Genomic DNA, 24655 nt, shown 5'->3' with positions numbered 1-24655 from the left:
AGCACATCTTGTTTGTTTCATTTCAAATCCATTGTGGTGGTGTATAGAGCCAAAAAGATTAGAATTGTGTCGATGTCTAAATATTTATGGACCTGACTGTATGTTAGAAAATTCTGTTCAGTTTTTGACAGGTTCTCTTGTACCTGAACCCCAGGAAAACTGCTTCATACACCATTGAAATACACATATGGGAGCTATTTTACCTGCCAAGGGATTGATATCCTGGTCCTGCCAGCCCTGAGATTTCCACAGCTCTGCCACACTGCACAGCCTGCTGGCCTGATTTCCTTTTCTCTTTTCGATAATTTTAATTGCAGAGTTTTAAACGCCATGTAAATACATAAACAATATCAAAATAAATGTCCACAAGCAGATGCATCCCCCAGAGTGATCAATGGCCTTATCGTAAAAAACCAGAGTACATATTAGACATGAAAGGAGCTTTCAGTGACAGCGCAGTCTCTGTGCTGAGAGCATGCTGTGCAAGAGCACTCCCAACACAAACACAGTTGCGCATATATGCAACCCCATGATAGAAGACCCACTTCCATGAGGCTGCTTATATCTGTGTGCTCAGCAGAAAGGATTAGTCATCTCCAGTCTGTAATTGAATAATAAAGGAGCAACAACAGATTGAAGAGGTAATCTCTCTGCTCCAGTCAGCATGTTCCTTGCCAGCATATCTGCATACAGAACACCTGATTGGCTCCTAGTGCTGTCCTTCCCTCTCCTTGTCTTCATGTTGCTGTACAGATGATTACAATAGACTGAAATGCAGGCAAATACAGTTGCATTCATGAATAAATTTTTAAAATAAACACATGCATACATGGGTAATTTTATTTTGGTGAAATGGAAAAAACTACTCTTGCAATAGTGCTTCTCCTGCATTGCAAGTGTAGCACCCTCCTAGGTGGGTTCTAGGAAAAGTATAAGGGTTGCCCTGTCTGCTTATGAGGGGGGCCTTAATTGTTCCGCTAGGCTGTCATGTGTTCTCAGGTGTGCCTGTTAAGTTGGGGAGTCTCCCCACTGTGTTCAATGAGGGCTCTCGTTGGACAGTGGAGGAAACTGGACCAATGGCGCACCAGGGCTTGTATCTATCCTAGAAGGCAGAATATGCCGCAATGCATCCTGGGATGGGGTATAAGTCTGAGGGGAGCACATTACAGGATGTCTTTGGTGGGAAGCAGAGTCCCAGGAGGAGGGTGACGTCTGTCTCTCCTCCGGTCAGTGTGAGGAAAGGTGTCCTTGTCAGTCGGCCTAGAGGACAGAAGGTTGAGCTGAGCTGCAGAGAGGGATCCAGTGTGCTGTGGACCGTGTGGAGCTGCTGGGGTTGGAGTTTCCAGGAAAGCAGAGTCATGAGTACTGTACTGTACTGTAAACTGCCCAGGGGTCTGCCTAGGAGAGGGGACCACTCCGGAAGGTTAGAGGGATCCAGAAGCCCGCTAACCAGGAGAAAGCTTAGAAAGGGGGTGCCTGAGTTTAAGCCCTAAAGAGATTTCTGTGAGAGAGGGTGACGGTGCGGGCCCTGAAGTGATAAAGCGGTAGTATACCAATTTTACTTTTACTTACAGGCAAGCCTATAATAAGGCTTACCTGTAGGAACAATTAATATCTCCTAAACCTGCACGGTTTAGAAGATATTTGCACTGCATGCAGCCGCTGACGCTAGCGGCGCATGCGTTCTGAAGGTCCGGCGGACCTTCAGAGTTCCTTGCCGGAAAGTTAATCCCCTGCACGCGTGCGCGGGAGTGACGTCTCGCGGCTCCAGCCACTCGCAGCGCCGGAGCCGCCGAACCCGGAAGAGACGCCGAGGGATCGTGTCCGCTCCCACAGCGGTGACCGGGGGTCCGTGTCGAGGCTTCATTCTAAGGTAAGTTTTTCATAATGAGCGAGTATGCGATGCATACTCGCTCATTATGCCTTTGTCTTGCAGGGTTGTTTTTTTTTTTTTTTTTTTTTCCAGTATACTAACGCTTTAAGAGTTGCAGCAGTGTTTACAAGTAGCTACCTAAGCCAGGAAGGCTAAAGGGAGCAGTACAAAGGACTTTTGAGTCACAAGGAAGTGTCAAGTCAGTTCAAGTCCACAGACAAAAGATAGAGTTCACTCGCGCCAACGGCGTTGACCGGCATTCAGCCAGCGCTAAGTCAGCGTCAAGAGGCATTTTTCTCAGAGTCCCATTCTATTGTGTATAGTCGAGCCAGAGGAGTATCCCACTCGTTCCCTTCTCCCATCCAAGTTCCTAAGATAAATACAAAAACCAAAGATTCCGGACTGTTTCCTGTCTCGGTGCTCACACTTGAACATGCTTAAATGTGCTGTTGTTGCTAGCGGTAACCCTGGCAGACCCACATCCAGCACAATGGCTGGGAATCCTGCTACACAAGTGTTAAATGCTTTTTTTTTTTTTTTCCAGCTCTCTTCCTTTCCTTCCTATGCTCCTGGTTGTGGGCAGGTTCTTAGCTTATTCAGTTACAATGCAGGACTGCTGGTTCTGTTCTGTACATCATGACTTCACAGCTGGGATTGCTGGATGGAGGGTCCTAGGAGAATTAATTTTTAGGGAACAATCACCTGGAGAAGAGGACCTCGATCAGGGTTGGAGATTTCTCTGTGACACGGGTTGATTTACTAAAGGCAAATACAGTGCACTTTGAAAGTGCAGTTTCTCCAAAGCTTAGTCCAGTTGTTCCAGAGTTTAGTAAATGAGAGAATGCTCTGCTGACTTCCATCATCCAATCATCCAATCATGTGCAGGCAAAAATGCATTTTTTTAAATATTTTCCTGGCATGTGATTGGGTATTCTTTGAAAAGTGAAGCTTTAGCTCATTTACAAAGCTCTGGAGCAACTGCACAGTCTATTTACCTTTTTAGTAAATCAGCCCCAATCTGTCATTGGGACAGGAAGTGGGGGGGGGGACCCCCCAGCACAGACACAGCAGATAATCTGTCCCTTCACCATTGTATGCAAACAATTAAGAAAAGGAATTCTGTTTTAGGTTGAAGCATCTCTTTTACCATGTGTGAATATACTGGGGTTGATCTGGATATCCAAGTTCTAGAGTCTTTAGACTAGAGCTCCTCTTTAACAATACTGGAATCTGTGTGAATTTATCTTCTGTTTTCGTCTCTTGCCCTAGTGATCTCAGAAGTACAAGAGCACGTCTGCTGGAACTTTTTACAGATGCTACCTGTAACCCTGATATGATGAAGAATGCAGCAGATGCCTATTTCTCCTTGCTGCTCGGTATGTAACTGCTGGATTATCCCCTTGCTGCCCACAGTCTCTAATATTTCTCAGCATGATGCACTGTGCCAAGGATATGGTAATGAAGTTCCTACTATTTAACAGCTGCGAGCCAACACATTTGGCTGCTACTGCCAGTATTTGTCCCCACTAATAATGGGGAACCAATCTGAATGGCTATGACATATGGTCATGTCCAAGCTAAAAGCTTCAGTCAGAAAAAAAAAATGGTTTCAGCTTTTAAGGGCCAATGTAGTGTGCCTCTGTTTAATACTGTAATTGTCTTATACAATTATAGAATAAAACTTTTATAGATTGGTTAAAAAATATCCAGTTGTCAGCCTTTTAACTACTTGACGTCCACGCTATAGCGGAATGACGGCTACAGCGTGGACCTGAATTTCCTGGAGGGCGTACAATGATGTCCTCTCGGCAACGAGCGGCCTTTGTGCTCCCTGCAGAGCGTGCCCGGCTCGCTCTTTGATCGGCGAGTCCATGAGACTCGCCTGATCGGAGATCGGGGGCTATCCCGCCCCCTTACCACGTGATCAGCTGTCAGAAAATGACAGCTGATCATGTAAAGTAAACGGCACCCGGCGATTAGCTGTTTTTTTTTTTTTTTTCCTCACGCTGTCAGTGTGAAGAGAAATAAAACCACTATCGGCGGCTGCTGTTAGAGGGACATCCGTCCACAGAGGAGAGGGATTATTTGTGCCTACCAGCGCCACCTACCAGTGCCCACCAGCGCCACCTACCAGTGTCGCCTATCAGTGCTCACCAGTGCCCCATCATGTGTCCCTTACCAGTGCCTATCATTGCCCATCAGTGCCAGCTATTAGTACCAATCAGTGCCCATGAGTGCCGCCTATTAGTGCCCTTCAGCGGCACCTACCAGTGCCCATCAGTGCTGCCTTATCAGTGCAGCCTATCTGCCTATCAGGGCCCATCAGTGCCGTCTCATCAGCGCACATCAATGAAGGAGAAAAATTACCTGTTTGCAAAATTTTATAACAAACTATAAAAACGGTCTTTTTTTTTTTTTTGCTCCGCAAAAAATTAAAAACCCCAGTAGTGCTTAAATACCACCAAAAGAAAGCTCTATTTGTTTGAAAAAAATTATAAAAATGTAATTTGGCTACAGTGTTGCATGACCGTGCAATTGTCATTCAAAGTGCGACAGCGCTGAAAGCTGAAAATTGGCCTGGGCAGGAGGGTGGTTTAAGTGCCCGGTAGGGAAGTGTTTAAAAAGAAAATCTTCTCTTTTTTTTTTTTTTTTTTTTTTTTTTTATAGTGTGCCAAATGAAATATGTATTTAGGTGGAGACATTAGTCATTAGAGTTTGGTTAAGCTAATGATGATGCTACTAAATTTTGAGTGAGCACATAAGGGTTAAAGGCCACAAATTTGCACACATATGAATGTAAAATGTGTATCTATATAAAACTTGAGATATTTGACTTTATACATATGAGTGTGTTGATTGCATCCTACTGTTCTTTGTTAGAAGCCACCCCACAGAAATGCCTTCCTAAATGGTTAGTGTTCTTCGTATTTTAAAACTCCTAAGCCTCCCCTACATCTGTTAGAGAAAGTGTAATTTAGTCCACGGTGAGTTGTGGGGATGTGAGGTCAGAGCTTCACCCCTTTCGCCTGGCATACTTTCACTCACCCACTGTATTTGTCTTCTGCATGAAAAGTTATGAAAAATCCTCCTTCCTGCTATTTAATTGATCTTGCGTAGATTGTCAGGGTGAAAAAAGACAATCTAGCTCAACCAATAAAAAAAACACAACCATACAATCCCATAGACCCAATCCTATACCCATAGTTGATCCAGAGGAAGGTGAAAAACCCAAGCAAGGCATGATCCAATTTGCTACAGCAGGGGAAAAATTCCTTCCTGATCCCCCCCCAAGAGGCAATCGGATATTCCCTGGAGCAAATTTACCTATAAATGATATAGTGATATATAATGGTATGTCACATAATATGGCATCGGACGTCACCCTCAGCTGTTGCCATTATTGCGTGTGCGCAAGGCATTTGACGCCGCCAAACTATTGTACTATTGTCTTTGTTTTTTAAATGATTATTTTTGTTGTTTGAAGGGTTAGTTCACCTTAAAAAAAATATGCTATACAGTCCATGAACACTATTCCATCCTTTTTAACTTTTTAATATAATGCAAATTTTAAAACATACTTTTATGCTCCTCCCATACCTGTAGACCAATTGTGAAGTGAAGCCTGCCCCAAACACTTCTGATATTTTCACAGCTATATCCTTTTCTCTCTCCAGGATAGATTAGAGCGAGCACCCCCTAGGAGTACAGAGAATACCGTCCTCCTCCTTCCAAGCCTCAAACATGCGCATTGTGCTCTCTGCCAAGCAGAGAAGTTCAGCGGTTGCAACGGGAGACAGAGAGTTGCACTTGTTGAGGTCATTTGCAGTGAAAAGAGAAAGAGCTGCGCATGTGTGGGGCTCTGAAGGACAGAGGACAGGGGTCTCCAAACTTTCCAAGCAAAGGGCCAGATTACTGTCCTTAAGGCTTTAAGGGGGCTTGGACTATGGCCAGTGGGAGTAGAAAATGCCCCAGCATCAATGCCCCATCATTGGTTTTAATGGTATAAATAGTGCCCCAATGTTGATATCAATAAGGAGATGAATGCCTCATTGATGGTGTCAGTCGGGGCAATGTTGCCCCATCATTGGTGTCAGTTTGTGGAATAGTGCCCCAAGGGCCAGATAAAGGCAAGCAAGGGCCACAGTTTGCAGACCACTGCACTAGGGGCACTCATCCTCATGGCTGCCCATCCTAATAAGAAGAAAGGACAGAGCTGTGAAGAAATAGAATGTTTTGTGTCAGGTTTCAAAAACCGATCTATATTTAGGTATGTAAAGAGTATAAGGGGATAATTTTACAATCTGGTGAATTTAGAATTCTGGAATAGTGTCGGTGTTGCTTGAGTTGACATGTATTGTGGCAGCCAGTTAAGATAGAATTGCTGCTAATGTAAAATATTTCTGTAGTGCACAACAGGGTACTGTACTTGTGTGTCTAAATGAATGACACCACAACACACCTTGTGTAACTGTCCCTCTAAAAATATGCAATACTTAGGTGTGAGGTCAGCCTTAGGGTTACTGGTCATCTTAGTGCTCAGTTACTGATTTCATCGCCTGATGCCTTCCTTCTGAATATTAGGTTTTATTAATTCACTGGATGGTGGAACACAAGACAACAAGCTGCGATACATCCAGAACTTCAAGTGGACAGACACCCTGCAGGGCAACGTTCCGAGGTACTCCATCAAAACATGGAATGTAAGAAGTGTCTGCTGGGTCCATAGCAAGAGGACTGTTTTGTTATTTTAAATGCCCTACTTGATTGACTATTGCTTGCCCGATGGTCTGTGAATCATAAGATTTTATCCATGCTGCTACGTTGCACTGACAAATGTAATATTGGTATAAATTGTTGGTAAAGTGTATCTACAGTCAAAATATTTGTTTAGTTTTGGATAGAGCAGTGAGGGACTGGAAGCCCTATCAAGTTTTTGCTGCTCTCCGGGGCTCTATTTTCCTTCACTTTCTGTTCTGGGGACAACCTTTTACAGACGGGAAGTGAGGGGAAAATCTGCAACATGGGAACAGACAATAATAACAAGCTGACAGAGGTTTTAGGATTTCTCTACTTAAGGTGATTGTAAATTTTCATCTTGTAAAACAACCTCTTCAGTTTAAAATATAAATTACAGGCAAAACATTTTTTGTTTAGATATAAAAAAAAAAAAAAAAAAAACATAAATACCTTTTTTCTCTTTCGTTCATTGACAGACACCGCTCCTGATCTTCTTAACCATTGGCTTATACTGCCCCCTACAGGAGTAGGACACTAGGCAGAAAAAGTCTGGCTACGCCTATGGGCAGTCTCAGGGGATATGCTCCCTCTCTCTGCTATAGGTACTCAGTTTTTTTTCTGCCTAGTCAGCAGTAAGGACCTAGTTCCTAGACCTAGCTAGGATAGATTTTTTATTTTTTTTCGCCTGGTTTTTCCTGTGAGATTTGCAATCAACTGCCAGACTGGGCAACGGGCTGGATAATCTAGATCCAGTGGTCACCCAAGTCTTACCAGCGAGTGCACGCAGACCTCAGCTCGGCCGCTACATAGCCCCACCAGACGGGGGCTGGCCTGCAAGTTAAAGGCCTTTCAAGGTCGCATACGACCGGGGTCTCGACATTCCTCCTGGCTGAAAGCCCCCGTATTTCAATGGCAAGGGGTAGACTTGGGCCCCTCCATGGGACGGTCAGACCCCCGGATTCCGCTCCTTCCCATTAGGCACCCCCCTCATCTGTCCCCTAATCATACCCCCCCCTCCACTAATACTGGGGCTGTGTGGATGGTCTGGCACACCTCCTGGGGTGGGGGCAGGGCGCTATTCTTGCGATAGAGGGACTGCTCTGCCGGAAACCAAACGATCGGCTTCGCAGGGGGTTTTTACCTGGTGGGGGGCCCCTGCCAGGGCCCTCTGTCCTACCTGTGCCTTGAGGCCTAGGGATCCCTCCTGGGTCCCTGGGAGCCTTGTGGGGCCGCCATTTTCTTGTAGCCTTAGTGCGGCGGCCATGTTTGTGTAGTCCGGCATCCATTTTGCTGTGGTTTGCCATAGCTAACAGCGGCGGCCATGATGGTGGAGCCCTATGGGTGGAGATTTCGGTGGTGGGAGCCGCTTCTCATCCCCTGGTGCTGACTCCTGGATCCTTTCCTGATCCCCGTACGTGCAATGCAGATTCTCCTGGTGGCTGCAGGTGCCTGATTTCTGCTGGGTGGTGAGTCTGGTGGGGTCCTCTCCCTCTCTGCTGAGGATTGATTGGGGCTCTGTGACTGGCAACGGGTGTGCTGCCAGAGTGGTGGGGGTGTCCCTTTTTTAGCAGTGTTTTACACTTTTTTGTGGGGTCCTCCTGGTGACTCATGGAGTCTTTTTTAGAGCACATCTCCCTACCTGATCCCCATCTATTAGGGCGTGTGGCCCAACGGGTCCCAACCATCCATCGACACACTGACAGAAGTCCTTGAGTCCTTGGTGTAACGGGTGGATTTGGCTTTTGGGCGACGGACTGGGAAAAAGCTCCCCCTGCCTCATCCACCCCCTCAGATCCTGAATCTGATTAGTTTGCCGCGGGCGTGGGTCATCCTGCATAGGTCTGCGACCACGCCCCCTGAATCCTCAGATAGGATTCCTCTACTTATGCAACCGTGCACGAAAAGGCGCTGGGGGGACGCACTGATTGTAACTATGCGTGAGACCTTAAAGATGGACGATGCTGCTGCGATGGAGGCGCAGGTCCCCTTTGGCACAGACCATCCAGAGCAGCAAAGGTGTAACCTTTCCCCTCCTATTTTGACAGAATTGTCACTACAGAGTCGGGATGACCAAAGCGTCCCCTTGGGGTCCCTAAGCGTTTTGCTAGGTGATACCCCTATAAGGAGTCCCTTTTAAGACGTGAACTGTTCCACCGGTGGTGGACATTCTGGTTTCCAGATTAAACAAGGCAACCATGATTCCAGTTAAGAGTCCCCGGCCTTTAAGGACCCAGCTCACAGGAAGGTGGAGGCTGTGGCCCGCAGTATGTACACCCTGGCTGGTTCAGGACTGAGGCCGATATTCACCATTGCCCTGGTGTCGCAGACTCTGACCAAATGGGCTAAGCTGTTGGGCTGTGACCTGGAGGGGGGAGCAGCCCCCCCTGCCCTTGCTGAACTGGTGGACCAACTGGTCCAGGAGCTGCAGTTTATCTGTGATGCCTCTTTTTGGATGCGGCTCCCCTAGTGGGCTCATCTCTCTGTTTTGACAGTGGTCCTTTGGCGTGTCTTTTGGCTCAAATGCTGGTCTGCGGACCAGACTTCTAAAAAGGCCTTAACTGATCTTCCCTTTCAAGGAGATCGCCTGTTTGGTGCCACCCTGCATGACATCATGAAAGGTCTCGCAGGGGGGAAGAGTACCTTTCTTCCACTAGCTGCTAAAGGCAAGGACCCTTGTCGTAGACGTGGGCCCTCCTCGGCTCCTAAAAAGTTTTTTTTTCGTCCCCCAGGGTTGACTGACAGGGTATCCAAGCCCTTCAGGGCCTCCTCCTGGAGGATCCAAGCAAACTTGGTCTGGCAAGTCAGGAGCGGGCTTCTCCAGAACCGAGAACAAGGCCCCTTCAGCTTGAAGATATGACCTCACCCCTATCTGGGATGGGGGGACGTCTTTGTGGTTTCAGGACCCGTGGACTTCCCTGGTTCAAGACAAGTGGGTCCACAAAGTCATACGGTGTGGCTACAAGATAGAGTTTTGTTCTTACCCTCCTGAAAGGTTCTTTCCTTCCAACATGTGACTGTCCCCAGTCCGCTTACAGGCTCTCTTTGGAGTGGTGCAAGACCTTTTACTTAAAGGGGTGTGCTCCGGCAGAGAAAATCCTTCCTCCCCTTGTATTGGACGGTGGTAACCATGGATGCCAGCCTGTTGGGGTGGGGAGGTGTTCTCGACAGAAATTCTGGTCAGGGGGTCTGAACCCTGGAGGAGCCCAGACTACCGATCAATATCCTGGAGCTCCAAGCAATCGGACTGTGCCTGGAACATCTCCAAGGATGTCCAGTATGCATCCAATCACACAATGCCACAGCTGTGGCTTATTCCAATCACCAAGGGGGTACAAGAAGTGTCCTGGAGGCTCCGGAGGTAGCCGATTTTCTCAGGTGGGCATAACATTTGTTTCAGCCCTTTCTGCCGTACACTAGTGGAAAACTGGCAGGTGGATTACCCCAGTCGGTAGGCGTCGGACCAGGGGGAATGGTCTCTTCATCTGGAGGTGTTTCATTAGTTGTGTCTCCGGTGGGGCATCCCTGAGGTGAATCTGTTGGCGTCTGGGCTCAACAGTAAGGTGCAGAGGTTCCTGGCACGGTCACGGGATCCTCTGGCGGACGCCACAAACGTGCCGGGGGCCCCTGTGGCGTCAGTATTGTCTTATTTGCACCTTCCCTCCTCTCAAGCTTCTGCCAAGACTTCTACGCAGGATCGAGGCAGAAGGGATTACGGTCATCTTAGTGGCCCCGGACTGGCCTCGCCGGGCTTGGTACGCTGATCTGGTGTAGCTGGTCGCTGACGTTCCTTGGGAGGATCTTCTGCCCCAAGGGCCAATCTTTCACCCTGCTTTACAGTTGCCTGGCTTTGACGACTTGCCTTTTTGAAAGCCAGGTACTGAAGGATAGGAGTTGGTCTGAATCTGTGATTTCAACGCTGTTAAAAGCTAGGACATCTACTTCTAGGAAGATCTACTATCGTACGTGGAAGACATGCATCACATGGTGTGAATACCTTGGGGTTCATCCTTGCTGCTTCTCTGTGGCTCGGATCTTGACCTTCCTTCATGGGGGGTTGAACAGAAATTGGCCTTGAGTACCATCAAAGGCCAGGTGTTGGCTTCAACGACCCTTGGCCACAGACTCCCTGGTACCTTCTTCTGGGTGTTCGCCACTTGGTTCCTCCCAGTGCGGTCTCCGTTGCCGCCTTGGGACCTCAATTAGGTGCTTTCGGTCCTCAAGAAGTTTTACCTTTTGACATTCTTCGGGAGATTCTCTTGTTTACTCTGTCTCAGAAGTTGGGAATGAAGACATTGTGTTGACTGGCAGCGTTATCTCCCCTATCCGTCATTCCTTCCAAAGGTTGTCTCTGATTTCCATTTGAATAAAGACATTGTGTTGCCTTCCCTGTGTCCCAGGCCAAAACATCCTACGAAAATTGCCTTGCATGCCTTTTTGATGTGGTTCGGGCAATTAGGGTGTACCCGGCAGCTCTGGAGTCTTTTAGGAAGTCAGACTCCCTATTTGTGCTTATGGATGGGTCCTTGGGCAGAGTTGTCTGCTTCCTCTGGGACCATTGCCAGATGGATCAGGCGGCGATTCAGACCTATTCCAACAGGGGTTGGGTTCCTCCTTTTCCCATCAAGGCACACTCTACTTGGGCGCTCAGTGCCTTCTGGGCCTTCCGTCATCAGGCGTCAGTGACGTAAGTTTGCAAGGCGGCCACCTGGTCATCTGTGCACATTTTCACAAAGTTCTAAAAAATGTATGTGTTGGCATCTGCTGATGCCTCTTTTGGTCACAAGGTTTTGCAGGCTGCTGTTTAGAGGACTTGGTCCTTTTTTGAGTGTGTATTGTTTTTTTTTTTTTTTTTTTTTAGGTGGGCTCCTGTTGTTTTGGTGAAGCCCCTGTTGCCTGGTTGGCTACTGTTTTTTTAAGCCTAAAATTTTTGCTGTTCCCACCCCTCATGTTAAACACTGCTTTGAAACGTCCCAATGGTTAAGAATATCCAAATCTATGTCTGTCAATGAACGAAAAAGAAAATGGGCCCATAGGCGTAGACAGACTTTTTTTTCTGCCTAGTAGGCAGTATAACCCAATGGTTAAGAATATCAGGAGTTGTGCCCGTCAATGAACATCAGAGAAATGGATTTTACGGTAAGTCAAAAATCCCCATTTTTTTTTTTTTTTTTTTTTTTGTTCCCTCCTCCTTTTTTATTTATTTTTTTTATAAGTGATCACCTTCGCTCTCAGCTGCATAAGAGCTGGGGAGAGGAGAAGTAGCAGCATACTGAACTTCCCAGTGAATGGCTGTGCAGCGGGGGAATGTTGGGTCAAGTCTGATTATTGATGGAGAGTACATGGAGTTCCCAGCATAGCTAAAGAACTGATCATGGGGTGTTCTCCTGCTTAGGGTGATCAGTTTTTAATAGGAAAGCCGAGGGACTGGAGGGAACACCAGGGATTTCACACAAAGCAAACAATACAAAGAAAACAAAATACTTTCTCATTCAAGTACATGGTACAGCAGGCACATATCAGGAATATGAAGTGCTGGGGTAAGAAACACGTACTGTGAACGATGATTGTCACCGTTGCTTGTGCTCTCCATCAAACTGCCAAGCCATCAAATGGCTGGTGTCAGAACTGATCACATATGCAGACCTAACAAAGGGTAAGATGGTAGCTTCCTTGGCTATAACGGAATGGGAGTGTTTTTGCTCCTGTTGCTGTTGGAGAGTTACCCTCCCTTCCTGCCTGGTGAAAAGGTTGTTCTAGGGGGATGAAATAATATAAAATCTTTCCGGTGTAGCCCTAGACAGCAGTTAAATCTAGCAGGGGTTCTAATCTTTCCCTACTTTTTTAAAACAAAAAAAAAAAAAAGTTTTGCTATTGATACACTAAATAGTTGATATGTGGCTCTACGCCTTTTACAGTGCTAAAGCAGAGACTGTTTCAATGTGTATTCCTTCTTTACAGTTCTCAGCAAGATGCCGTCTTTGAGCTGATCTCCATGGGGTTTAATGTGGCTCTTTGGCATACCAAATATGCCTCCCGGCTGTCTGGGAAGGAAGAGTGAGTATACATGGGGACACAATGTAACGTATAATTATGGCTTTTCTAGACCAGATGCTTTGCCAACGTTTTCATCCAGGGATCTTCCAGAAGTTCCTTGGACAATGACCATTTCCATCTCAGATATGTAATCACTGACAACCGTGATCTTTAAAACTATCTGTAAGCAGGGCCATCTTTACCACAGGGCAAAATGGGCATCTGCCCCAGGCCCAGTCATTGTTGTGAGGCCCAAAGCAGCTGCCTCTTGAGCCCACACTGCCAGCAAATAGTTGATAAGTGAATTCAGGACTGCCCAGGAAAATGTTTGCCCAGAGTCCAATCAATATTAAAGACAGCCCTGTCTGTAAGGAAGATATTTGCCCCACTGACCACTAATGTAAGAAGCATTTTCCCCACTGACCACCACACTAATACCATGAGCTGTAGATATAACGATTATTAGCAGAGGTTTCCTGAGACTTAAAGGGTATTTTAGGGGGTTCCTCTAAGTTAAAGGGGTTTTAAAAGACTGTGGTACTGTATGACATCACACTTTGTCCAGGCCTTGACAACTCCAAAATTCCAGGCTTGTCTACTGTATGGCCTCCATTTTATGGTGGATTTTGTGTTCTTTTGCAGGCTTTGTGTTAGATAATGGTTCTTTTTACAGAAGTCACTGCTGATTGGGGAACTGTACATTGGAGATTAATCAATAAATTTACCCAAAACAAATGTTTCAGTGTTTGGTAGATTCTGGAGAGTTAAACCCCTTGACAATCTATTCTGTCTCTGGGGATCTCTATTGGTGAGATCTTTGTGCTGAGTTCCTGAGTCTGCAAATCTGTTGTGCACAATATGAGGGGCTCCCACTATCCCCGCTGAATTTTTTTAATTCTTTAAAATTATAGGGAATGTAATAGAAGATTATAAAATCGTTCAAAGTGCAAAGTTCTCTATATACAAAAAATGTCCATGTGTGCTGTTCTCTTCCACCACAAGAGATCTTCCACCACATATTAAAATCATTTCCACCGCAATGTGACTAAAGCACTGTATTGCACTCACCGACTCCTAAGCTGCAAGAGGAAGGCAGCAACATGTGCGTTTGTATCACTGTAGCCTCTTACACATGGTCATCCAGCTCCATCACCACACTAAAGATGTCTGGTAGTACCACTTCTCACCACCAGGGAAAGCCAGATACTTTCTGTTGCTGTATTGGAGAGAAGCATCCAGATGCCAAAATTTGCAATCAACAAAGCATATACAACAGTGCACTCAGAGAGGTGGCCGCCAGCTCCGAACCTGGAAGTGGCAGCATGATGTTAGCATGTAGCTCTGCCCAACGCGTTTCGTGCCCTTGCACGTCTGTCCTCTCCTTTTCCATCCAGAATAAGTAAAAAAGTTTTGGCTTTAGTTATAAAGTTAGCTGCTTAGAGGAAGAGGAGAGCACCGGGAGAATTAGGGCAGCGAATTGGCATTTATAGTCCAGGAAGCAGCCTAAATAAAGGTAGGTGACAATGGACGCAACAGAGCAAAAGAATCTGAAAAGTGGTGATATGATTTTCTTACCTGTGCTGAAGGAATTACATCTAAAATCTGTTTTTTTTTTTCTGTAAACAAGCCTTTCAGTTCCTCTTGTTTTTATGTATGAAATGCTGTTTTGTTTCGATATTATCTCAGTGAATTTTATTGTTACAGCATCACAGAAGATGAGGCAAAAACGGTTCATAAAAGTCTAAAGGTTGCAGCAGGCATTTTCAAGCACTTGAAGGTAAGATGGTTGCTGTCCTACGGTTAGTGGTAATTTGGGGTTTTACTAAACCATTTGCTTTTTTTGTGTTCATAATTTAAGATGGAATGTCATAACACAAATTTGTTATTTGTGTGTACAGGAAGATCACATTCCAAAACTTATCACTCCAGCAGAAAAGGGTCGAGATTTGGAGACTCGGGTGATTGATGCTTATATCATCCAGTGCCAAGCAGAAGCACAAGAAGGTACAAAGTACATTCTAATGATCTGTTGCTGTGCATATGTACAGTATGTATGTGTGTGGTTTTCTGAATTTTACCATAGCCATTGTAGCCTGTCCTGTGCTTTCATGCTGTAAAGAAAGGCCCTTGCTCTCTGTTCAGAAGCAGTGGTCTCTCTGCAGCGGATCACCACACCCCCTGCTTAGTTGGAGTTCTCTAGTCAGTAAGGAGCATAAACTTTATTGATTGGAGTGTTCTGGTTTGATTCACAGGGTCATGTCATACTGTTGCAAAAAAAACCCTGTTTCTATACAGAGAGCAGTGGTAGTTCTGTGCAGCATGACAGTGGGGGACAGACTTCTCTGCTTAGGCTGTTGCTGCTTTACCAGCTAAATGAAAGGGGGGCCTATGATCCCTTACTGTTTTATTGCACCTGAAACCAATTCAGAGCATTATTTCCAAGTTCAGTTTGGATTTAAAGGCAGTATCGAGTAACACGGTTTAAAGCTGATGTATTTTCAACTAGACTTTTCCACTTATGGTGTTTTATTTCCCTTGGACAGTGACCATTGCTCGAGCCATCGAATTGAAGCACAATCCAAGTCTTATAGCCGCTTTGGCCCAAGAAACTGCCAGTTTCTACCAGAGAGTTGGTAAGTTTTATGTTACTGTGAATAAATAATGTTATCGCTTATTTGCTAGAAACCTATAAACCCTATCGTAGAAGTAGGCCCAGGCTTTCTATTTATTTACAGTGGGGAAAATAATTATTTAAACCCCTGCAAATTTTGTAAGTTTGCTCACTTACAAATAAATGAAGGGTCTATAATTGTTATCATAGGTGTATTTAAATGATAGAGCCAGAGTATCAACCAAATCCAGAAAAAAACACATGATACAAATGTTATAAAATGAGTTGCAGTTCAGTGAGTAAAAGAAGTATTTGATCCCCTACCAACCAACAGTAATTCTGGTTTTGTCTATGTCTAGTTATGTCTATAAAACACCTGTCCACAGAATCTTTCTTCCATTCAAACCTCATCATCATGGGCAAGAGCTGCACAAAGCTGGAATGGCCTACAAAACCATCAGCAAGAAGCTTTCTCAGAAGAAGACAACTGTTGGAGCGATTAATCGCAAATGGAAGAAATACAAAATAACCCATCAATCGCCCTCGGTCTGTCCATATAAGATTTTGCCTTATAGGGTAAGGATGATCATGAGAAGAGTGAGAGATCAGCCCAGAATTACACGGGAGGAGCTTGTGAATGATCTCAAGGCAGTTGAGACCACAGTCACCAAACAAATCATTGGTAACCCAATACGCCGCCATGGATTGAAATCCTTCAGTGCCCGCAAGCAGGGCAGTCATCAGAAATTTTGGGGCCCCTTACACAGCATTAGGCCTGCCCCCCCCCCCCCCCCCACGGGCCTGACCACCAACATTACCTAGGCCTGCCCCCTGGCCGTCCTACGGAATCACTCACTAACCAACACACCGAGTCCCATAGCATTTTCCCCTCCTCTTTCCCATTTCCTCTTCATCCTTCGGTCCCATCTCCCCATCTCATGTCCTCCTATTACAATCTCCTCCTCCTCCATCCCGTGTCCTCCTCCTCCTCCACCCCATGTCCTCCTCCTCCTCCAGTCTCCTCTTCTTCATCCCATGTCCTCCTCCTCCCTTCTCCCTCTTCTCCTTCAGTCCTTCTCCTTCAGTCCTATCTCCCCATCCCATGTCCTCCCCGATTCCATTCCCCCTCCTCCATACCATGTCCTATTCTTCCTCCAGTCCCGTCTCCCCCAATCCCATGTCCCTCCTCCTCCTCCATCTCATGTTGGTAGGGCATTAAACGGTGTCCGTAGTTTTTTTAATTCTTATTTTTTGGGGCCCCTTCAGCAGAAAGAAGTGATAAATCAGCAGAAAATGATAGTAGCAAAAGCTTATATCCAGAGTGACAGAATTGCACAGAAAATTGGTAAAATGGCAGCAATCTATAAGAGCCACAGTCCCTCCATTAGGCATGAGGCAATCACAGTGATGGCGTCCAAACTTGATATTAGGAATTCTGTATCCTTGATGGAATATTTGTGCAACACTCTGTAGTAATGAGAAGACTGGATGGGGCTCACGTAGATTATAAGCATTGCAGAAGGCATTGTGGTGGGAGATTAGATGGGATCATGAAGACTATAGACACAAAGCAATGACTGGACAGATTCTATAATTAAACCCACACAAAAAGTGACTGGGGAGGGGGGAAATACATTAATTGTGAGATATCACAGTACTATAATCCAGCCACTACCTATAACATAAAATTCCACTTAGTACATGTGCCTAAACACAACCACTCACCAGCATCTGCAGGAGGCAGGACATCCATGCAGAAAAGGGGTAGATGGGAGCCCTGTCATTGTATGCTGATGACTGGAGGGGGCGTGTCAGGATGAGAGGAGAGCTCTTCCTGCCAATTACCTCTGATCCCTCCCCAGCACTTTGCTCCCCATCTCCTTCGTCGGCTGCTGGGGTGAACTCAGTGGCATGTGAGAAACTGATCTCTTGTCTCATTCCATCTTCTCTCCCTGCTGCTCCCCCGGCACCCAATCTCCTCAATGTCTGCAGATCTACCACTTGTAATGTGGAGGAGATCGGCCACTGGGGGGAGCAGCAGGAGAAGTAGATCAGATGAGATCCGCAGATGTCAGTCCTGTTCCTGGGCACTGTCTCCTGACAGTGAGATCCTCTATCCTTTCAGCTGCTCCACCACACTTCCTGGTTGCCAGGGCAACACCAAGCTCCTCACAGGTGCCGCCGATTAGATGCCTCAGTATACACTCCTGGTGCGATTGGTTGAGGGGTTGTGTGTGGGTTCCCCCCCCCCCCCCGATGGCAGCCCTGCCCACAAGGTCCCACTTCTCAGGAAGGGACATGTCGAGGCCTATTTGAAGTTTGCCAATGATCATCTAAATCAGAGAGGGATTGGGAGTGCTGTGCTCAAAATTGAGCTTTTGGCATTAAGTCGACTCGCCGTGTTTGAAGGAAGAAAAATGCTGACTATGACCCTAAGAACACCATCCCTACAGTCAAGCACAGAGGTAGAAACCTTATACTTTGGGGCTGTTTCTCTGCTAAAGGTACAGGCTGACTTTGCCGCATTGAGGGGGTCAATGTTTGGGGCCATGTATTTTAAAATCTTTGAGAACCTCCTTCCCTCAGCCAGAACACTGAAGATGGGTTGTGGATGGGGCTTCCAGCATGACAATGACCCTAAACATACTGGCAAGGCAACAAAGGAGTGGCTCTTGAAGTAGCACATTAAGGTCATGGAGTGGCTTAGTCAGTCTCCAGACCTATATCCTATAGAAAATGTATGGAGGGAGCTGAAACTTCAAGTTGCCAAGCGTAAGCCAAGAAACCTTAAGAATTTAGAGAAGATCTGTAAAGAAGAGTGGACCAAAATCCCTCTTGAGATGTGTGCAAACCTGGTAACCAACTACAAGAAATGTCTTCCCTCTGTCACTAAGTGTAATATAATGAACCTTTTGGCAGATAATAATGAATATATAAATTGTGAATAAAAATGACTAATAACAATTAATAAATTTAAAATGCATTGTCGATAGTGAATAAATATAAAGTGCAACAACAATGAGTGAAGAAATCGCATACAGGCATACCCCACTTTTAAGTACACAATGGGACCAGAGCATGTATGTAAAACGAAAATGTACTTAAAGTGAAGCATTACCTTTTTTCATTTCTCAATGCATGTAAATACACCAGCTCCATAGGAAATCTTGGTCAGCTTGACATGGTATTGCTCCCAAACCATGTGACAAGGACACCAAGCTTGGGGAGCATGTTAAGGGGATCCAGGACTATGACATAGTAGATTACCTAGGCAAGCTGGCCTGCCACAAACAGGATATGTTGTAGTCCTGGGTCCCCTCTCGGTGCTCCCTAAGTTTGGTATCCCTGTCACTTATGGTTTGGGAGCAGTGCCATGTCAAGCTGATCAAGATTTCCTATAGATGCCAATGTTAAAAACCAGGAGTAGTGTCATGCCAAGCTGACCAGGCTGTGTCCGTACTCGCGAGTGTACTTAAAGTGAGTGTACTTAAAGCGGGGTATGCCTGTATAAAGTCCCATCTCTGGACTGGGCGGCTCTGGACACCTTAATAGGTGTATTTATACCATTCTTACGTCTTTTTACGATTCAGCTGCTGCTCTTTTTATATGGTTTACGCCTATATGTTGCACTTTAGGATTGATTTAATTTAATTTTGCACATTTTACATGGCACACATTTATTTTGCCATTTGCGCAGGTACTGTTGGTGATTAACGCCAATATATATTTTTATCTTCCCTCTGTGCTTGCCAACAAGGGTTTTTCCAGCAAGTACGAAGTCATGTTTTGCTTGGGGATCCAATACTTATTTTACTCACTGAACTGAAACTCAATTTATAACAATTGTCTCGTGTGTTTTTTCTGGAATTTTGGTTAATATTCTGTCTCTATCATTTAAAATGCACCTATGATAAAATGTTAGACCCTTCATTTCTTTGTAGTTTGGCAAATTTACAAAATCTGCCAGGGTTCAAAAACTTTTTTTCCCCCACTGTACATACATAAAAACATGCAACGGTAACTTTATTTCTACACTTACTTTGTATATGAGCAGATAAAAAAGAAAAAGCTTAAAGCTGAACTCCAGGCATACAGCTAAATGAATCAGTTGGAATATATACACATTAGCTATCTTTACCTGGCAAAAGATTTGTAATTTGTAATTCTATTCAGCCAGCCTTGTTATCCAGGCACCTCTGCCCCTGCCAGGGAAGTAACTATAGTGTTTTTTTTTTTTTTTTAGTTGAGCACACATAACCAACTTATTTTCAGCCTGCTAATTGGACAATGAAGGATCATGAATGCATCAAAGGGCTTTGCTCTCACCTGTTGAAATGCTTTCAGTTATAGATAAGACAGCACTTTGCAATGCCATGAAGTCTGATTGGCTTGCTCTACTTCCCCTCCCCCTCTAAATCTCCTATGGATTCATGGAAGCTAATCATAAAGGCAGGTTTAGTTGTTTTTTATTGGCTGTATATATTTAAACACATCTACTACACTGCAGGTTTTGCAGTCTCTTCAGACAAGGATTCAGCAGTATGGATACATTTATGGTATTTCACCAATGTATTTACCTACCTGCTTGACTGGAGTTGTGTTTTCCTTTTCTACATACGAAACTTTTTTTTTTTTTCTCTGAAAATGAGATATACTCTGGTATGGTACCAGGACAAGGGCTTCTAGCACCCAAAGAGAAAGTTTTAGAGCGCCTACATACCCCTTCCCTTCAGCTGAGACAGACGGAGCTTGTACATCTGTAGCTGGGTGCAGGGTGTAAAAACAGCCACTTTCCATCAGCCCAATCGTTGTTAACCCAGTGTGATTTAGTGATAATTGGCTTGTTAAAACATTATTCCTATAATGAAAATTTTAGTTTCTGTGAACAAAAATAGTTTAAAACTCACCAAGAGTGCAAACTTTATACAATGATTTGCCCCTTTGCAAGACCCTAAAATAAGTAAAAAATCTGAAAATAAAATTAGATTAGTGTAGAATGGGATAAAGTAAGTAAATATAAGGGTCAATAAGGGGCTAAAATTTGGTTAAAATACACAGAAACAAATAACATTCATTCTGACAGTCAAACACTGCAGATTGCACAGGAATAGCAGCCCCCCAGTGTAATGAGTGGAACTCTGATGTCGCTTTGATCGCTGTACTGTAGCTATCATGAGCAGTGTTATCGCTTCTGATTATACAGTGGAACTCTGTTACACTGATAGCAGAGCTCCACTAATTACATCAAAAGAGAAATGCTGTCCAAAGCCGGGTACACACGGCCGAATGTCATGTCTGTTCAAAAAAAAAAATAAAATCGCCTACATTCGGTCCGTGTATGTCGGTCTGTTGGGACGTGCATGCTGGAAAACCAGCAGCCGACCCAACTCCCAATCAGCGCTCTCAGCCAATGGCAGAGAGTGCTGATCGGAGTGTTCTGGCAGGGAGGGGGGGGCATTCACCTGTCAGAACATAATCGCTCAGCAGGGGAGATCGATGTACTAACTTTGCATAGTTAGGATATCGGCTCCGACCGGAGCTGACAGTTTTTTTTCGTTCAACCCACTGGGTTGAACAGAAAAAAACGAATACTGTAATATGCAGGACTAAGCTACCCATTTGATGGCTCAGTCTTTCATAGCACAGGTCACGACAAGTGATGCAGCAGAATGGGGGGGGGGGGGGGCTTTTGCTAAACCCTCCCCCCAGTACAGTGCCAGTGGTGGGTGCCACTCCTGCCTCTACCTTGGCCCAGTTCTGCCTTAATAGCAGAGTTGTATAAAGTACTTGAAACCCATACTTGAGTGGAAGTGCTCGATCAAAAAGTGACTTGAGTAGAAGTACTAAAGTATTCAACATTTTTTGTACTTAAGTATTGCAAGTAGTTTTTTTTTTTTTTTTACATTTTGCTGCTCATGTACTGAAAGTAAAAGTACAAGTGCTGTGTTATGTAGTTATTAAAGAAAGAAGTCAAAAGTTTGAACATCATATTGTTTTTTATTATTTCAAATGCAGCTTTTATTTATACATACAGTAGTTTTTATTTTCGTATGCGCTGATAATACACATGTTTTGAGCTTCATGAAACCTGCCATCTACTGTTCTGGCAGTGGTAATTTTTATAATAGTAACGAGTAACTATGCAGCACAAAAATAAAATATCGGAGTAGAAGTATTGAAATCATCGAAAAAATGTAGTGAAGTAAAAGTGGAAGTAGGAGAAAAAAATTCTACTCTAGGAAAGTACAGATACCGCCTTTCGGTACTTAAGTACAGTAGTGAAGTAATTCTACTTAGTCACTATACATCTCTGCCTAATAGTCAAATTGGATTAGATGTTGCTAATCTAGCAGAGGTTACAGAATAAAAGTTTATTATAGCAGGCAATGCAGCATGTGATGCGGTATGTGTTTGATCATTTTCTTTTTTTTTATATTGGTTGCAGACCACACACTCACCAGCCTGGATCCAGTTTATGTTGCCAAGTGGAGGAGCTACACCCAGCTGAAAATGTGCTTTTATATGGCCTATGTGAGTATCAGAATTGGAGGCTGGTCCTTATTCCTAACGGTCTACAAAAGACCCATCAATTTCCTGTAGTTATCAGTTGTATGCTCAAATTATGTTATATATGGATAATAATATGGTGTCCATGTTGGCGTGTTTAACTCCAATATTTAGTTTTGGGTAGAATACAGAGAGGAGTTTAAATGTTTTGGTTTTTATTGCTGTCCTTCCCCATTTCAGAGATTTCTCTCTCTAGTGGGTGTCAAACAGAACAGGAACTGAGTGAAAATCTCTCCACTCCCTGTCGGTTAGGCAGAGCATTATATAAGGAGAAGGACACAGAGAGACGTTATCTGGTAGAGTTAGCTGCGGTGAGCAAAAGTGATAGGATTCTGAAAATTAGCCTTTCATTTATATCGTGTCTACAAAAAGCGGACCATGACTAAGCAAAAAGGATTGACAGAAACTCGGGGAGAGATGGGTTTCCCCATATCAGTTACTAAGGAGGTTAATCCATCAATCCCACAAATATTTTTGTGGACCTATTAATGCAATTTCAAATTATTTTTTTTATCAGAGCAGTACCTTGTACACTACCTACTGTTTGGCGATATCCTATACCGATCTATGTGGGGACTCAGTCGCCTTTTCTGTAGCTGTACAGGTGTTGCCTTTTGTTGGCTGGAGCCAGTCATTTTTGGATAGCAATTGTACGACCAGGTAGTAAAACTGAACATTTGGAAACAGCCTAGTCATCCTAGAGAGCATCTTCCGAGATATTTGAATTTGTTTTCTACTTTAAGTAAAAAAAAAAAAAAAAGTTGAGAAGTCTGATGGATATTATGAGTAGTTTAAGGGTCTAATGAGAACAGGAAGGATATAAATAAATAAAATAAACTACAATCTTAATTTAATTAGAATATATATTTTTTTATAGTAACAAGATATTCATCTAATAGTGTTTATATATATATATACACATTTTTTATTTTGTGGAACTGGTGTCACAAATACAGGTTCTCTAAAGATATAGATTATATATATGAAAAAGAGCTCCGGACTATTGTAGCTTTTGTGACCTTATGAGTTTAAATCCCTTTTATAGGCGTACTGCTATTACGGTCAGACGTTGCTGTCCAGTGACAAGTGTGGAGAGGCAGTCAGATCCCTGCAGGAAGCTGAGAAACGTAAGTATTCAGACTTTGCATTCTCTATATTGGCTGTGTATGATGGTGTAGAACAAACCTGTATTATAAACAGTACAATGCTGTGAAAAAGTATTTGCCCACTTTGCTATTTTCTCTAATCACCTGCCAGGGCAGCATCTGAGAGATAGTCTCCTCCCACCTGAAACAGGAAACCCAATAGTCCACCATTATAAAAATACCAGTCATACCTGCATGCCTCAGTTTGATTGTGTATCCTCTGGATCCACAGGAGCTGCAGACCTTTATTTTTTCCCAGTCTCTGTGCTAATTGCATGGGACTCCCTGGCCAGCCTCCCGTCCAGCTCAGCCGGCTTTGGGAAGTGCAGGTCAGGGGCAGCAATTCGGGGCAAGCTGGCCCCCACCTGGGGTTTAACACCCTATTTCCTTCGGAAGACACGGACAACTTGCTGAGAGCCATAGCAGATACACAGGGCATCAAAGAGCAAAACCTTGCAGAGCTTTGCTTACACGATAAGATGTACAAAGGCTTACGACCGAAAAAAAGAACATTCCTGATACACGAGACTCTGAAAAACATAGCCATGAAAGTATGGGAAGAGCCGGAAAAGAAGGTCTTCACACAATGCGATTGAGCACAGATATCCTTTTGCGGAGGAGTATACGAAATCTTGGGCAAAATGCCCTAAAGTGGATGCCTCCCTCGCCAGAGTTGCAACGTCCGACTTAGCCTTCAACGACTCCGGGACCCTCAGTGATCCCATGGACAAAAAGATAGAGGCACTGCTAAAGAGAGCTTGCGAAGCTAAAGCAGCGGATCTGAATCCGGCTATAGCTTCCACCTGCACGGCTAGGACCTTGTTAGTCTGGCTAACACAGCTGCAAGAGCTGCTAGGTGGTACCCCAAGAGAAGAGTTTGTAAGGACCATAACCACACTAACCAGAGCAGCAGCATTCCTCGCAGATGCTTTGGCTGAAGCTGTGAGGGTATCAGCCAGAACTACTGGCCTAATTAATTTGTGAGGAGGGGACATCGCTTCCAAAAATTGTGCGGAAGCCCCCTCACAGGAAATTTACTTTTCAGACCAAACTTGGAAATGGTTCTGGACAGAACCGCAGCCAGATCATGACGGACGCCAGCACTCTGGGATGGGAAGCGCATATGGCGGATTGCTGCGTACAAGGAAAATGGAACCCCCATTGGTCCCAAGCATCTTCAAACACGAGGGAATTAAAAGCATTCCAACCAGCCAAATCAGTCCGGATTCACTCAGACAACACCACAACGGTGGCATACCTGAACAGACAAGGAGGAACAAAATCAACTCGTCTAATGGGTCTGACCGAAAGGACACTGTCACGGACCGAGAGAGAGAGAAACATCAGATCCATCTCCGCCATCCATCTGAAGGGAACCGACAACACGCTGGCAGACTTCTTGAGTTGAAGAGTCATAGAAACATATGGAATGGTCCTTTTAAATCAAGCAACCTTCTTGTGGATTACCCAAACCTGGGGGGTGCCTGAGGTGGATCTGTTTGCCTCAAAAATAAATACGAAATTCCCAAAATTCTTCTCCCTGAACCCCAAAGATGGAAACATCGGTGTAGAGGCGTTCAACCAAAGCTGGGCATACCAGCTATGTTATGCATTTCCTCCAACTGCCCTAATACCAAAGGTCGTACAAAAGATCAAGGAAGAAAGGGCAATAGTGGTACTTATTCCACC

The 24655-nt window shown here is 44.7% G+C and overlaps 1 protein-coding gene across 1 annotated transcript in view; it reads left to right on the top strand.

The window, feature by feature from the left end:
* The window catches only part of BROX (BRO1 domain and CAAX motif containing), a 56251-nt gene that overhangs the window by 21899 nt on the left and 9697 nt on the right, over nt 1–24655 (top strand). Inside the window, exons 3-10 of the mRNA XM_082249273.1 lie at nt 3143–3249; nt 6455–6551; nt 12569–12664; nt 14348–14420; nt 14542–14647; nt 15187–15276; nt 21700–21785; nt 22867–22948. Coding sequence (XP_082105399.1) covers nt 3143–3249; nt 6455–6551; nt 12569–12664; nt 14348–14420; nt 14542–14647; nt 15187–15276; nt 21700–21785; nt 22867–22948 — 737 coding nt within the window. The remainder of the gene's footprint in view (nt 1–3142; nt 3250–6454; nt 6552–12568; nt 12665–14347; nt 14421–14541; nt 14648–15186; nt 15277–21699; nt 21786–22866; nt 22949–24655) is intronic.

This window comes from Pelophylax lessonae (genome assembly GCF_965119305.1).
Source record: "Pelophylax lessonae genome assembly, chromosome: 3".
NCBI lineage: Eukaryota > Metazoa > Chordata > Amphibia > Anura > Ranidae > Pelophylax > Pelophylax lessonae.
Note: the sequence above shows the minus strand (reverse complement) of the source record. Positions and strands in the feature narration are given on the sequence as shown.